Source organism: Phyllobates terribilis, unplaced genomic scaffold (assembly GCF_046119375.1).
Source record: "Phyllobates terribilis strain yellow unplaced genomic scaffold, ASM4611937v1 Scaffold_1__5_contigs__length_1240528914, whole genome shotgun sequence".
Classification (NCBI taxonomy): Eukaryota; Metazoa; Chordata; class Amphibia; order Anura; family Dendrobatidae; genus Phyllobates; species Phyllobates terribilis.
The window spans coordinates 753,836,135-753,852,998 of NW_027362761.1; the positions used below are offsets into that span (position 1 = coordinate 753,836,135).

The following is a 16,864-nucleotide window of genomic DNA, read 5'->3' on the forward strand; positions in this document are numbered from 1 at the left end:
CGGCCTATGAGGTGGTAGTGTCTCTGCCTCCTTTTTATTGAAGACATCAGCAAACGTGCAATAAGCAGGGGGCAAGCCAGATAAATTTGATAGAGTAGCTGGAGGTTGAGCAGGACGAATGGAGACTAGACATCTCTTGTGCCTGACCTCAACGGAGCACTTCTCCGGTTCGTCAATCCAAGACAGGCTCGTGTTTTTGCAGCCATGCGCAGACCCCGGGCAGCAGCAGGAGGAGAAGGAAGTGCGGGATGGGGGGCCATGGCGGCGAGTGAGTCGGCGTCCCTGCCGGCGCTACAGGAGCCAGTATTTTTGTCCAGACCAATTTCATTAGTTTGTGTTTTAAAATTTTTCTGTTGGACCAAAATTCAAAAACAGTATCTGATTTTCATTAGTTGATAAGTAAATTCAAATTGAAAATTACTTTTGTCAGTTTCAAGTTATTTCAGTGATCATTGTGGGTTTTTCTTACTTTAATAGTTGCGTATCAACAATTTTGTCCACATTTGTATTACCACCATATTATGCCATGTAAGATGCTGCTACTAATACCACCACTAATATTAATAAAAATGTTGATATTTCTGTGTTGAAGAAATACATCTGCAAGGAGTTTGTATGTTCTCCCTGTGTTTGCGTGCATTTCCCCTGGGTTCTCCAGTTTCCTCCCACACACCAGAGACATACTGATAGGGAATGTAGATTGTAAGCCCCAATGAAGTGACAATGAAGGTAATGTGCTCTGGTAATTAATGGTACTAATTAAGCAAGTTAAATACTGTAAATGTTAAGCCTGAACGCCAAAAGTGTTTCATCAGTTGAGCAAGTAGACATTGGTATTCCTTCTTTTAAACTGTATAAAAAAATGTGGCCATCTACTACACAATCTTCTGTAACTATTACAATGTATTACCACCATATTATGCCATGCAAAAGCTGCTACTACTGTCACCACTAATATTAATAAAAATGTTGGTAAAATCACCAAATGAAAGTTGAAAATCACCAAATGAAAGCAATGTAGAATGCAATATTTTCTGTCTAAATATGATAACTGGATATTATTTATCAAGAGAAAAAGAGTAAAAAGAGGTGCTACCAGTGGGTCACTGGTAGATGACCTTTCACTGAATTTTTTAATTCAAAGGAAATCTGTCTCACATTTGAGCTTTCTAACCTATTTATAATGGGCATATAGGTTATAGACTGCTGAAAAAGTCCTACCTGTATGCCACATGGATGATGTCTTGTGTAAAAATCTGCTTTTATCTCTTTATGTAAATAACCTCTTCCAGGCTATAGGGCGTATGCTGCCCATAAGATAGCGCTACCTCCTCGGTTCATTATCCTAACTTTCTTCTTCCACATCCTCACTCTGTCCCTGTGACATCAGGTACGCGACTGGAAGTCCCGAGCCTGTAAGGGTGTGACAGGGACTGTCATATACCTTCCCTTGAAGACAACAATTGTAGTGAGAATGCTAATATGCATTGTATTATGTTTTTATGGAATAATGTAAAATGGATAGAGTGTTATAAGTACTGATGCTGGCGTGTGGGTACTGTATTAGGAACGCCTAAGGTAACTTGATACACTCAGCTCAGGGGTAGGGACAGTATAGAACATGGTTTAGTGTTTAGTTAGTAATAGATAGGGCTATTAGGGCAGATAGGCAGTGGTGGGCCTTATTAGTGTACAGTATAGGATACAGTTACATTTTTAGGACCAGCCCAGCATGGGAGGGGTTTAGGTCAAGCAAAAAGTGGAAGAATTTCCTGGTTTAGTCAGTCTGAGGTAGTGTGAAGTTCGTGTGAAGTTCAGATTCAAGCTGCAGTGGGCTGGAGGCACGTGGAGTACATATTGTTCTGGCAGCATGAGGTCATACCAGATTTCCTGCGTAAATTCCTGTAACGTCCAGGGCCTAAGCACGAACTAGGCACTGGGAAGTGTGCCTTATTCTCTTCCATACAGAGGAAGCCGGACGGGGAAACGCGTGAAGGGAAGTGTAGTGAATCTCGCAAGTGTGGTGATGTCAGATGGGAAATCCCTGGAGCTGATGAGTAGGATAGTCAGAGCTGAACATAAGCAGAGGCTTAAAATATACTATGTTGATGAAGCTGGAACTGGAGGGTGCTGTGCCTGAAACTGCATATTAAAGACTGATGTACTTCCCCTGATAGGTATGCTGCTGATCCTGGACCTAAGGACGTGGATGCAGCGGAGGCCTCCGGCCTACAAGTGATTGAAAAGCAAGCTCCATAGCACACTACATATGGACTAGGACACTTATTGTTTGTGGGGTGCAAGGGTGTGGAGAAGCAGCAGGTCGCCCACGGCTACTGCCCTGGGAGCCTTACAAGCCTACATGTTCTGACTTTCGTAGCTCCTCTTCAGTGTTCCTCCCATCTATGGGCATTGGCTTCACAGTGATCTCCAGCGCGCAAAAAGGAGCACTCCTGACTTCCTTCCTCCCTCCCTGCAGAGTAAGAATGTCATTTCTGATGCCCCAGTTTAATAAAATCACTGGTAGATCACTGGGAGTGGAAGTAATAGAGAATCGCTGTTGCCTGCACAGAAGCTACGTGAAGCCAATGCCCATAGATGGGTGAAGGGTAGCGACAGCAGTCAAAATGCGCTGGAGTGGGATTTCTAGCCGTGCACCTGACGTCACAGGAACAGAGTGACGATGTGGGAAGAGAAAGATAATGAATCGAGGAGGCAGCTTTATCTGCCGGGCAGCGTCCACTACATAGCCTGGAAGAACTCATTTACATAAAGCGATAAAAGCTGATTTTCTACAACAAGGCATCTGATATGAGACACACAGGTATCAATCTCCTCAGCAGTCTATAACATGTATGCCCATATTAATAGGTTACATAGATCAAATGTGGTGACAGAATCCCTTTAAACTGTATACCTCCTCCAATTGGCATTGTGTTGCTGATTCTGGATCGTTTTTCTTCTACGACATGCCCCTGTTTTGATTGGCCAGCATCATAGAAACGAAAAAGCAAACACCCACAGAGAGGTTCTGTGGTATACGCCCAATTGTTTGAAAATGTGTACACTGGGCGATTTTTATAATCAGGGGGCATAAGTTTGGAACAGAAGGGCACAAAAAAAGACTGTTCCAGCATCTGTAGAACTATGGTAATTGGAGGAAATATTCAGATTTAATTTAAAATATTCAGATCATATTTAAATTAGAAAATCCAGTGAAAAGTCTTCTTTAATTATTTATTCTGATCAAAACTGAATTCATTTGTTTGTTGTATATAATAATTGATCATATTACTTCAGTAGTATTTATATTTAGTAGTATGATGGGGCAAATAATTTGAGAGGGGAGCCAAAGTGTGAAATATCTGTGGGAAAATAAATTGCATGCGGCACCAAGTATTTAAAAGGAAACTATCACAATGTATATGCTGTCTGATCTGTGAACAGCTTGATACAGAGAAGCTGAGCAGAATGAGATATGGTTTTGTTAGAAAAAATTCAGTGTAACTTGTATTTTACTCATTGAGATCTCTGGAGTCTAATAGGTGGTCCTACTCAGTGATTGACAGCTATCTCTACATAAAGACAAAAGGAAACACTGTCAGTCACTGAATAGGACTGCCCACTGGACTCATATGCATATAGATAACATACCATTTTCAACATGACAGGTTCCATTTAACCAAGAACTAGCAGGGATTTCCCCCAGTGAATACAGTCATCTATTAGACCATTTTTAAAGAGAGTAATAGTGTTTAGGTAAGAAAAAAATATGCACACTTACTTATTAATAGTCCGGCTGTGAGACTGATGGCCGTGCCTCCAAGAAATATTGAGGCCAATGTCCATTTGCAGCATCGTGTGTGTATGAAATTCATCTTGTCCACATCTAACACAGGCAGTGTATCGTCACATTGCTGGCCAGCCATTGCAACAGAGCTGTAGAGAGTAGACAAGTGTCATGCCACTTTCACAATTTGACAGTAATGCATCAAAAAAAAATTGTAGGGCATTAAGGTCAGCAGTATAGGGGTGCACTTTTCATGAAGGCATTTTCACAAAAAACTTTCCATTTCACACACTTAAAAGTAACCTGTCAACTCCAGAAAATATTTACTTGCAGACATCGTAGTTAACTATGGGTAATTAGCATTTAAATATTTAAATCACATCTGGCTGCCTTAGTGAAGCAACTGCTACAGGAAGAAAATTAAGTTATATTCTCCCTGCAGCCACTCGTTTTCAGTCATTGGGTGGTGCAGGGAGCAGTTACAGTCACTGCTCACTATTCAGGGAGTGCACTGTAATCATTTCCTTGCATACTGATTGACACCCTCTCATACACCATACACTTGTATTGAGCGAGGCCACGCCCAGACCAGTGACGTCGTCCAGTGGGCGTGGCCTTGCTCCATACAAGTGTATGGAACACGGCTATGTCCACTAGTGGGGCCCTGGCCAGGAGTTTGTATAACGCATACATACCCTCCGGTCCCGGCTCAGAAACCGGCGAATCTTTGCAACGCACAGTGCGTGCGCTGCGGAGATTCATAAGTCTGCAGTCACACAGAGTGACTGCAGACTTATCGATTTGGACTGAACAACCCCTTTAAGAAATATGTAGAGAAATACATCTTAAAGAGAAAAGCAAGTAAAACATCTGAGAAAGTAATCCTGGTGAACCTGAGATATGTCTGCCATTAACTATTTCTATGAAATTCAAACAATTCAACTTTACTTAACCAACTGCAGACAAAGATACACACAAAACTGTTTGACTACTGTCTTTTTAAGAGCTACTGATGCTTGAATGTGGCAACATAAATCAAGCAAATAAAGGGAATATATCACCAGGTTTTCGCCTCCTAATCTGAGAGCAGCATAATGTAGAAACACAGACCCTGATTGCAGCAATGTGTCACTTTTTAGACTTTGCTGTAGTTTTAATAAAATCCTCTTTTATATCACCAAGAGATTATCACTAGATGTCTAGCATGCCTGCTGCCAGGTATTCCTCCATATTCATGATCTCTGTATAACCCGCCCTCACAATTGTTTGGCATTAGTGATAATCGAGCACTAAAATGCTCGGGTACTCGTTGTTCGAGTCGAGCAAATTGGAATGCTCGAATGCTCGGTCCGAGTAACGAGCCCAATGTAAGTCTATGGGAAACTCGAGCATTTTTCCGGCGGCTCCCCCCGGAGGTCTGCAGAGGGCCTAAAAATTGCCCACATCGATGGGAACAGTGCTCAAATGACATGGGAACAGCATGTAGAAGACCCCTGGAAGCATCTCTGACTCCCAGGTCACTGCTGTCAACAATATTGTCAGAGTATTACGCCACTTTTATGGACTCACAATAAAACATACAAAAAAAAAAACAAAAATGGATTTTCCTGGGAAAAATGTTAAGGAACATCCTTTACTGGGTAATGACTTGTATATAAGGCAAAATAAATAACCAGAAACAAAAATGCTCCTCCTCACCTTGAACTATGTTCACACGTAGCGTTTTTGATGAGGTTTTGCATTTTTACATTGCTTTCAATGGTGAAAAATACATTCACCAGTAAATGTTATTTTAACATTTTACTACCTTATCCGGCCATGTTGTGTGTGAGAAGTGATGAGACACATCCTGTTTTATTTATGAAGGAGGGACTCTGAAAGTCACAAAGCCTATTTTCATCGGGCCGTCAGACGGCCCTTACTATTCTTGAAGGGCCAGCAGTTGGCCCTCACTATTGTTAGAGAGCCATCAGCCGGCTATGCTTTGCTGTTCCCATTATTAATGAGTGGGTCTCCTATACTGTTATTGCGTATGCAGTGACTGTAAGGGCTGCCAAAAATTTGGACGCACCCCAATACCCTTTTGAAGTGACATAGAGGAGGGCTTCCATAAAAAAAATGTTCCCATTATAAAGGAGTGGGTCTCCTATAGTGGTAATGCCAATGCTGTGACTGCAAGGGCTTCCTAAATTTGGGAAATACCTCTATACCAATTTAAAGACACATAGAGGTGGGCCTCAGCAATGACATGTTCCCATTAGAAAGGAGCGGTTCTGCTATACAGTTATAGCGTATGCAGTGAGTACAACGATTTGTGTCTTTCTCGCCTGTACTCCTTGGTTGTCCAACAAACTGTGACCTCTGCCGCCAGCGTCTTCAGATGGGAATTTTTTCAATAATTCCGCAACAAGGGCCTTCTGGTACTGCCCCATTTTAGCAGATCTGTCCGCCATGGGAATAAGAGATAGAAAGTTCTCCTTGTAGCGTGAGTCTAGAAGTGTCACCAACCAGTAATGACTGTCACCCAAAATTTATAGACTACGAGGATCACGGGAAAGGCAGCATAACATAAACTCTGCCATGTGTGCCAGATTGCTAACAGGCAAGACTTCCATGTTCTAACCAAGATGACGACTGACCATGCTCTCCACCTCATCCTCCTCCCTCTCCTCAGTCCATCCACGCTGAACAGACGGTATGACAGTTGTGCGGGTAGTACCGTCTATAGCGCAGGAAACAAGCTCCTGCTCTTCCTCCTCCTCCTCTTCCTCATTGTCACCCAATCAACTTTGGGATGAGATGAGGATGGGCTGCATGGAATCACCCTGTATGGTTCCTTGCTCCATCTCATCATGTTCTGTCTGCAATGTGTAACATACCTGGCGGCGTCTTTGCATAGTGGTCCATCTCCCACTGTGCAAGAGCGCGCACTTGAGAATGTCTCTCTGGCTTCCCTCCATGCTGTCTGTTTGTGCCTGTTTCTGCTGCTTAAGGGCGGTGCCCGATCACTTCCTGCTTTTTGTACCTGCTGTGGGTCACACCCCTTGTGCGTCCTCAGTCTATTGCTGTCTGTCACCTGGTATTTAACCCAGCTGCTCCAATCAATCCCTGCCTGAGCATCTTGCCCTGTCAGTTGGCTTTTGTCTCTGACATGCCAGGTCCTGTCTATGTTACCTGTCTTGCAGTATCTGTTCCCATGTCTGTACTGTGTCCTATCTGTGTACCCTAACCTGCAGTCTGTACACGTTCCTTGCCTCTTGTCTGCCTATCCTGGAGGCTGTATTTCCAGGCCTGTCTGAACACGCTCCTAGCCTGTTCCTCCCGCCTTCTAGGGGCCGATTACCTAGACCTGCTCCTGTATCTTGTCTGTCCTGTCTGAACACGCTCCTTGCCTGTTCGTCCCGCCTCTCTGGGGGCCATATTCCCAGACCCGCTCCTGTATTCCGCTGCAGTGTCGGTCTCCTCCGTACACTCAGTTCCAGTCTGAACTCTCTCCTATCTTTTACCTGTTTTTTCTCTATGTCCGTTCCTTTCCTTTTTTTGCAGAGTCTGAACTCGTACCTAACTCCTGCTTGTTGTCTCTGTACTCCCGTTTGTGAGTTTGTGGTCCACTCGCTACTTTTCTGCAAGTACCCTGTGGGTATCTGGCTCTGCCTTTCCCTTCCTGTCTGTTTCGTGTGAACAGAGCCCTGTCCCCCCTGCTCTGCCTTGCTCTCCGCTCCAGGCGGCCTCGTCCTGCTCTGCTCTTGCTCACCGCTCCAGGCGGCCTCGTCCTGCTCTGCTCTTGCTCACCGCTCCAGGCGGTCTCGTCCTGCTCTGCTCTTGCTCACCGCTCCAGGCGGTCTCGTCCTGCTCTGCTCTTGCTCACCGCTCCAGGCGGTCTCGTCCTGCTCTGCTCTTGCTCACCGCTCCAGGCGGTCTCGTCCTGCTCTGCTCTTGCTCACCGCTCCAGGCGGTCTCGTCCTGCTCTGCTCTTGCTCACCGCTCCAGGCGGTCTCGTCCTGCTCTGCTCTTGCTCACCGCTCCAGGCGGTCTCGTCCTGCTCTGCTCTTGCTCACCGCTCCAGGCGGTCTCGTCCTGCTCTGCTCTTTCTCACTGCTCCGGCAGTCTCGTTCTGCTCTCTCCCTTTACCTCACTGCTCCGGCAGTCTCGCTCAGCTCCCTCTTTCTCACTGCTCCGGCAGTCTCGTTCTGCTCTCTCCTTCTTTCTCACTGCTCCAGCAGTCTCGCTCTGCTCCTTCTTTCTCACTGCTCTGGCAGTCTCGTTCTGCTCTCTCCCCTTTGCTCGCTGCTCCGGCAGTCCTACTCTAATCTGACCCTTTGCTCGCTGCTCCGGCAGTCCTACTCTGCTCTGACCCTTTGCTCGCTGCTCCGGCAGCCTCGCCCTGCTCCCTCTTGCTCGCTGCTCCGGCAGTCTCGCCCTGCTCCCTCTAGATTGCTGCTCCGGTAGTTTGCTCTGACCCTTTGCTCGCTGCTCCGGCAGTCTCGCTCTGTTTCCTCTTGCTCACTGCTCCGGCAGTCCTACCCTGCTGTTACCCTTTGCTCGCTGCTCCGGCAGTCTCGCTCTGCTCAGACCCTTTGCTCGCTGCTCCGGCAGCCTCGCTCTGCTCTGACTCTTTGCTCCGCTCCTGGCGGCCTGGTCTTGCTCTCAACCTGCTGTGTTTGTATACCGCTTCTGCGGTTCTGTTCCAGAAGTCCCAGTCTGTACTGGGTTCTATCCTCTCTGTGCTCCAACCTGTTGTACCTGCCAGTACCTCCCCGTCTGCATACCAGTGTGCCAGCCTAAACCTTCCAGTTCCTGTATTCCCCGGTTTGGGCCAACAGCCGTGTCCGGAGTCTGACCTGGAGTAGACCCTGGTACCTCTGCTCGGTTCCTCCCTGGTGCACTGGCGTCGTATGCCGTCGTGCGATCTTGGTCAGATCGGGCAGACACTTAGTTACGCCCCTCCAGGCACTCTCCGGTACGGTACAGTGGAATCACTACAATCACACGCACACGCCGCTCAGCCTGGGCGTGTGCATTACACAATGCCTCTCTTTTAATTGTGAGCTGCGAGCGTTTCAGAAGACAGAGAAGCGGGATGGTGACGCTAATTATGGAGTCATCACCGCTCACCATCTTGGTGGAGTCCTCAAAGTTTTGGATGATGGCACAGATGCCTGACATCCATGCCCACTCCTGAGGTCTTATGTGTGGAGGCTGACCTGAATACCAACGGCCGTGTTGATGCTGGTGGTCAATAACTGCCCTCTGCTCCTCACAAATCCTTCCCAACATCTGCAACGTTGAGTTCCAAAGTGTGGGGACATCGCACACCAGTAGGTGAGCTGGAAGCAGCAAACGCTGCTGAAGCATGGCAAGGGCGACGGAAGCTGTAGCTGACTTTCTAAAATGGGCTCACACGTGGAGTACTTTGACAAGCAGATCGGGTAGATTTTGAGAAACCGCTGAACCACAAGGTTAAGCACATGGGCCAGGTATGGTACGTGTGTGAGTTTGTCTCGCTTCAGAGCCGCCACCAGATTCCGGCCATTGTCACACACGACGATGTCTGGCTGTAGGTTCAGCGGTGTCAGCCACAGATCTGCCTGCTCTTTCAGAGCTGTCCACAACTCTTCAGCATTGTGCGGTTTGTCACCTAAGCATATTAGCTTCAGCACAGCCTGTTGCTGCTTGGCCGAGGCAGTGCTGCAGTGCTTCCATTTTGTGACTGACGTAGTCATTTCGGACATGGAGGCTGAAGAGGAGGAAGAGGAGGAGGTGTAGGAGCTGTAGAATGTGGGGGCAACCCTGATTGACCCTAGGTCCGCAATTCTCGGCGTCGGGAGGGTCCGACTGGGTCCCGGCTTCCACTATATTAACCCAGTGTGCCATCAGCGAGATATACCGTCCCTGCCCACGTGTCCATGGTTAGATGGACCTTCCTAGTAACTGCATTGTTGAGGGCACAGCTAATGTTCTGGGATACGTGCTTGTGTGATGTGGGGACGGCACACCGGAAAAAATAGTGGTGGCTGGGGACTGAGTACCGAGGGACGGCTGCCACCATCAGGTTGCGGAAAGATTCCATCTCCACAAGCCTAAAAGGCAACATTTAGGGCGCAAGCATTTGCTAAATGAGTGAGTTTAGTAGTGTGGTCTGTGGGGCGTTGGCTGCGTATTTGTGCTTGTGTTCCAAGGACTGGGGTAGGGAAAACTGAACTCTGCGCTGGGACATGGTTGCTGATGGTGCTAGTTGAGAGTGTGCAACGACAGGTGCAGGGCGGGAGACATGTTCGCATGCGCCATTGACAGGGGATTGGCGTACACGCAGAACAGCGGAACAAGCAGTGGTTTCACCTGCAGACACTGTTTCTGGACTGTTGCATTCGGCCCACTTAGTCGGGTGCTTTGCTTTCATGTGCCTGATTATGCTGGTGGTGGTCAGGCTGCTAGTTTTGCTACCCCTGCTGACGCTGGCCTGGCAGGTGGTGCAAATGGCCTTTTTTGGGGAAGTCTTTAAAAAAGAACCAGACTCAGGAAGACCTAACAGTTGTACTGGCAACTTCCGTTGTGTTGGTGTTCCGGGGAACAGTTGCCCACCTTGTGTCTGTGGCCACCACACTGCCTGTTCCTGCCTGTTGTGGTGCTACGCCTCCCTCCCCCTGTGTGCTGCTGTCCTCGCTCTGCATGTCACCTTGCCAGGTTGGGTCAGTGACTTTATCGTCCACCACCTCGTCTTACATTTCTGCACCGTAATCCTCCTCCTGGCAATTGTGTCTCATCATCATCATAAACCTCTTGCGACAGTAATTGCACTTTCCCACCGTCGCCTTTGTGTGACCGTAGCAGCTCAAATATTTGGGCATCGCTACATACATTCCCCTCTTGTCCCGCTAGAAGCTGGCCAGGTGAGAGGCCCGAATTTATAAATAGAAAAGTGAACAGCTCTTCGGAGTGTCTAAGTGTGGGATCAGTTGTCTCCAGGCACTCAGCATGGTGGGAGGTAGGAGGATCAGGGTGAGGAATATGCGGTTCAGACTCACAGCTACTGAGACTTGACCATGTGGAAGACAGGGTGGTGGTCGTAGTGGTAAAGTGACTGGAAGCATTATCTGCTATCCAACCAACAACCTTTTGACACTGCTGTGAGTTCAATAGTGGTGTGCTTCGGTCCCCTATTGATTGGGACAGGAAGGTCAAGCGACAAGATGTGGCACAATTTCAGCTTGCCCACGACCTCGGCCTCTGCATGCACCATCACCATCACGTCCACTTCCCCGTCCCTTGCCATGCGCCTTACCCATTTTAAATGGAGGACAATATTTTCCACATTCACTACAATTGGTTGGATTTGAACCGCAATTATATGTGATACGTCTGACGGACACCTACGGTTTTAAATAGCGGTCCTTTAGTTTACTATTCTTGGCAGTGACCTCTTGTGAATAGCTTCATTGACACACTGATGCAAAACTCTAAATGGAGGACAATATTTTCCACGTTCACTACAAATTTGTGAATTTTTATCGCTGTGATATGGGATCACGTCTGATGATGGAAAAGATCTGGCTGTATTTTGCGCAAATTGAGCACTAAAATGGTGTACTATGGTTTGCTTTTTAAGTAAATATTCAGGATTAAGATAAAAAAAACTAGCCCTGGCCCCTGATATCTGGGGCTATGTCTACAAATATCTCTAACAGCAGCAGCAGACAGAAAGTGCAATGGACCCTCTTGTGCTGTATACACTGCCACAAACCCTGCTTGACTGCTTAACTCCTGCTATCACCACTGAATATATGCAGCTGGATTAGTCCTCAGAAGGACTGTTAGTTCAGATGGATATATACAGTGCCGCAATCTCGGAGATATTCTTGTTAACAGCCACAATGTATCACCGGTACCACGCCCCTTTGGCTCAAATGGTCCGATCTTGGATAGTTTTAAGTGGGGACACTGTGTAGCTTGCCCCAATGTCCTTCGATGCACTAGTTTTTGTTCTGCAGATGGTAATAAATCATTTGACATTAGACATCACATATCGTGTGGCACATCTAATGTCATTTATTACGCTACCTGCAGTTGCCCTTTAATTTATGTCGGTTTGACATCCAGGGAATTGTGGGTATGTATATGTGAGCACGTCAGGGACATTGGGGCAGCCAACTCAGCAGAGGATCCAACTTTACTTAAAACTATCCCACGCCATTTTAGGGCCAAACATAATTGTAATCCTCGCTCCTTTGTGGTGCGTGGTATTGATGTGATACATATGGGGATCCGGGGGGGCAATATCAGGAAAGTGCTTGGCCAGAGGAAGGCACAATGGATCATGCGTTTAAACCCAATGGCCTCAACGAGTCTCTGAGTTTCTCCTGATTTCTGTGACCTTAGCAGCCGACCCTGTACATTCTCATCCCTACACTTCTTTCTTATTTGTTAGAAGTGAGGGAGGTGATCCCAAGGGGGATCTGTATTTTATGTGATTTTAATTCCATTTTTGTGGTTTTTTATTGTTGTTTCTTTCTCCTCCTTTGTCAGAGTACACCTGTATACCTGAAGTTCTGTGACTCTTGCCCATTATGAACAATGGTGAAAATTGGATGATTACATTGGATTAGAGGTCTCTACGGGATATGTGCTTACAAGACAAGATGACGTGTTTTATGTATATATTCTAGTATCATGTGCCAATTGTGCTTGATTATTTCATATGCTCTTGTCATCTTGTTCTTTTTTGGCCACGTCCTCCTTTTGCACTTTCTCCCCCTACATTTTCATCCTATTCCCCATTTTGATATGGCTCTAAGTTGCTGCTATCTCACTTCACCACGAATTAGAGAAGCATCACATTATTTTTCAAACAGTGCCAATACTTTTGTCCACCCCCTTTTTTAGGTTTGGTGTGGAATTCTATCCAATTTGGCTTTAGGACAATTCTTTTTGTGTTTTTTCATTGAAGACAAATTAAATGAAGATAATAATACCAAAGAATTTGTGATTGCAATCATTTTCAGGAAGAAACTGAGTATTATCTGACAGAATTGCAGGGGTGCCAATACTTTTGGCTAGCACTGTATGTTACACGCACGCCGCTAGGTTCAGATAGGGCGAGACGGGTTTCATGAATTCTTTGGAATCCTGGGGGAACCGTTACTCAGGGCGACCATAGGCTACAGTTTCTCTCAGTTACACGACAGATTCAATTGCTGACCAGACACATCTGACAAGAGTCTTTTTCAACAGTTTAACAGTAGAATTTAATCTGAAGCACGACCAGTGCAATTCAGGGATATTACAGCACAATCTTCATTACAGTACAGTTTGAGTTTCTTGAACAACCTGCTCCAGTAACAATACAGTAGTTTCTTCACAGGATTACAGTCTCTTCAGTAGCATAATTCAGCCTAGATTAGATCTCTTAGCAGCACACTTCTATGCATACACAACCACAGGCTTTTCCTTCACAAGGACACAATAGTACACAGCATTCTTTTTCCTGCATGGAGATGGAGGGTGGAGGGTTTGATGAGGGAGATGATCCTTGTGACACAATTCCTTCCAGTCCTTATCTTCCTGCCTGATAATACTCTGCACTGTTAGTTCAGGGAGTTTATCTGACCTGTGTTTAGTTTCTCTCCTGATCTGAATCCTGTTCAGCTGCCTTCTGTCAGATCCAGATAACACACTATCTTTCTCTTCGGCTTCAGCCAGACTACAATAACAAGTAACCACAATCCCCCTGGGGCTCTGCTAAAACACTCCCTGTCTCCTGTGACTGTGTTAACCCCTCTAGTTGCTAGTTGCTTCTGAAGCACAACACTTCCTGTCTCTTGTGACTGTGTTAACTCTTATAGTTGCTGGATGCTTTTGAAGCAACAGCACTACTTCTGCATGTCACATATATTAGTTATCAGTATCCATGTTATGACCATCCAAGATATTATGGAGGTCTAACGGATAGACTGCAAAAAGTATGGTGGATTGAAGTTGTGTTAATTTCAAATACAATAATAAAGGTTATATTTTAATATTTTGTCCACTTCAGTCAGTGATTTTGTATGTATTTTAATGTTATACTGGATTCAGAATATTTAAAAAAATGAAGACTGGCATTTTTATTTTTAGTAAGGATTTATACTACACATGGTGAGTCCTAGACATTATCTTGGTGTGTCTGGTGAGAAGCCTTGGACTAATCCATGCAGTCCAATTCTAGACCTACAGGCAAACTAGTCCTCACTACAGCTGTTCTTTCAGTCTACAAGGACAGGGTTCCTCCTAACCCCCTGTAAGAGTGTGGAAAGAAAAGAAACACCCTTCTGAAGCCCTTATAATAGTAGTGATATGTGTTATAATGCTTTTGTTTAACCCCTTAACAACTTATGACATACTATATCCATCATAAGTTGTCTCCCATGCATTTGATGTAGGCTCTCATGCCGAGCCCGCATGTTTCCAGGCAGATAACGGCTGAGGTATTACGCCATCACGTGCCTCTAACAGCCGTGAGTGGAGCAAAGCTCCACCTGCGGTTGTTAACCTGTTAAATCGGCAGAGGGGCGTGTTATTCTATCATCTCATCAGCGCTTCCACGACATGTTCGTATGATGCCAATGTGTTGTCATCAGGGGCGGACACAGAAAACTTGTGACCCCTGTGAAAGAAATGTGTTTTGTCCCCCATCCTTTTATAGCAACCATGCATGTATGGCAACCAATAATGTATGTATATGTATATATATATATATATATATATATATATATATATATATATATATATATATAATATTACATAGCCTTCACTAGTTATTAATATTACTGTTCTTTATTATATCGTGCCCTCTTTTGTTATGTACAGTACCATTCCTTACATAACGGATTCTCTTGTTATTTTTGTTATTTTTAGCGCCCTGTCTTTGTTACATACCGTCCTCTCTTGTTAGATATAAACTGAAATGATGGCTGAAGGAACATGGTAAAGCTTCTTTTCTGATGGAGGAGGCTGATGGACTGTTCTTCTTGTCAGGTGCTGCTCCATCAGCAGTCATTTTATATTTCACACGAGAGGACTCTATGTAATAAAGACAGGGCGCTGTGATTAACAAAAATAATGAGAATACACTATATAAGAGACAGAGCTATACATGACGAGAAATCATTCTATGTAATAATGGGACAGCACTGTATATAACAACAGAGGATAATATGTAATAAGGGACCACGCCATACATAACTAGAGAGGATGATACGTAATAAGGGACACGCCTTCCAGTAATAATGTCCCCCATCCTGGTCCCCTTCCTGGTATAATGTCCCCCATCCTGGTATATTGTGTCTCATACTGGTTCCCTTCCTGGTATAATGTTCCCCATCCTGTTTCCCTTACTGATATAATGTGCCCCATCTTGGTCCCCTTCCTGGTATAATGAACCCCATGCTGGTATAATATGCCCTTCTGGTATATTGTGCCTCATCCTTGTTCCGTTCTTGATATACTGTTCCCCATCCTAATATAATGTACCCCATCCTGGTCCCCTTCCTGGTATAAAGAAGCCCATCCTGGCATAATGTGCCGTATCCTGGTCCCTTTCCTGCTATAATATGCACCATCCTGGTTCGCCATACTGGTATGTTCCCCACCCTGTGATAATGGCCCTATCCTTGTCCCCTTCCTGGGATAATGTGCCCCATCCGGGGCCCTTTGCTGGAATAATGTGCCCCATCCTGGTCCCCTTCCTGAGATAATGTGCCCCATCCTGGTATAATGTTCCCCTTCCTGGTATAATGTGCCCCATCCTGTTATAATGTGTCCCATCCTGGTATAATGCGCACCATCCTGGTATAATGTTCCCCATCCTGATCCCCTTCCTGGTATAATGTGTCCCATCCTGGTATAATGTGCCCCATCCTCGTATAATGCTCCCCATCCTGGTATAATGCTCCCCATCCTGGTCCTCTTCCTGGTATAATGTGTCCCATCCTGGTCCATTTCCAGATATAATGAGCCCAATCTTGGGCCCCTTGCTCAGACATTGTGTCCTGTTCTGTACTCCAATACATAAAAAAAAATAATAGTACTCACCTTCCCCCACACTCTCACAGCGAGCAGGGTTCTATTCTACAGCCGACGCAGGAGCCAGCAGCTGACTTCGGTGTTCCCGACATGGCACGGGATGTCACTGCTGTGTACCCCCAGGCATGGGCATGTCGATGTCAGCTGCCATCATTTGATTGGCCACCGCCGTGTATCGCGAAGCAAGGGACCCGTCAATACATTTCAGCTGAAAGTGTGTCCAAGGACGCACATCCAGTTGAAATAGTCCCGGGTGTTGGGGGGCCCCTCTCCACTTCTGAGCCCCGATGCAGCTGCACAGGAGATATATGTCAGCCCCTGGTTGCCATGACAGCCAGTGGTCTGCTGGAGACCCCTGTGGCTATAATGACAGTACTCCTCATAGCCCCATTCTTTAATAATGTCACCTGTCCTGGCCCCATTCTTTCATAATGTATTCTCATCCTGGCCCCTTTTTTGATAATGTCCCCCATCCTGATCCCTTTCTTGGAACGTCCCATTTGTGGCTCCATAAATTAATAAAGTATGGGCCACAACGTGGAATATTATTAAAGCTAAGTGCCCACGATGCAGAAATGCTGCATATTTTTTCTGCATCTCCCTGGCAGGAAAAACGCATGCGGATTTTACATGCGTTTTTCCTGCCAGGTAGAAGCGTTTGTCAAGCGTTTTTGCATGCGGGTTATCAAGTGCTTTTCCAAGCGATTTTAGCATCACTTGGAAAAGTGCTTGACAACTAGGTCACACTATATAAATCCATGCAACCGGCATGGATTTATATAGTGTGACCAAGTTAATAGTTAAAAAAAGAATAAAAATGGTAAAAAAAAACCATTATACTCACCTTCTGATGGCCCGCAGTCTTCTCTCCGGTGCGTCTGGTCTCTCATACGGCTCGCGGTGGTGTAAAAGGACCTTCCATGACGTCATTTAGTAATGTGACAGGTCACGCGGCCGCCGACGACAGCGGTCGCGTGACCTGTCACATGACTAAATGATGTTATGGAAGGTCCTTTT

General features: G+C 45.8%; 1 protein-coding gene across 1 annotated transcript in view; it reads right to left on the minus strand.

Annotated features, from left to right (window-relative positions):
- The window catches only part of TMPRSS9 (transmembrane serine protease 9), a 134,868-nt gene extending 130,939 nt beyond the window's left edge, over window positions 1–3,929 (minus strand). The window contains exon 1 of the mRNA XM_073636898.1: window positions 3,785–3,929. Coding sequence (XP_073492999.1) covers window positions 3,785–3,929 — 145 coding nt within the window. The remainder of the gene's footprint in view (window positions 1–3,784) is intronic.
- Window positions 3,930–16,864: the final 12,935 nt, after the last annotated feature.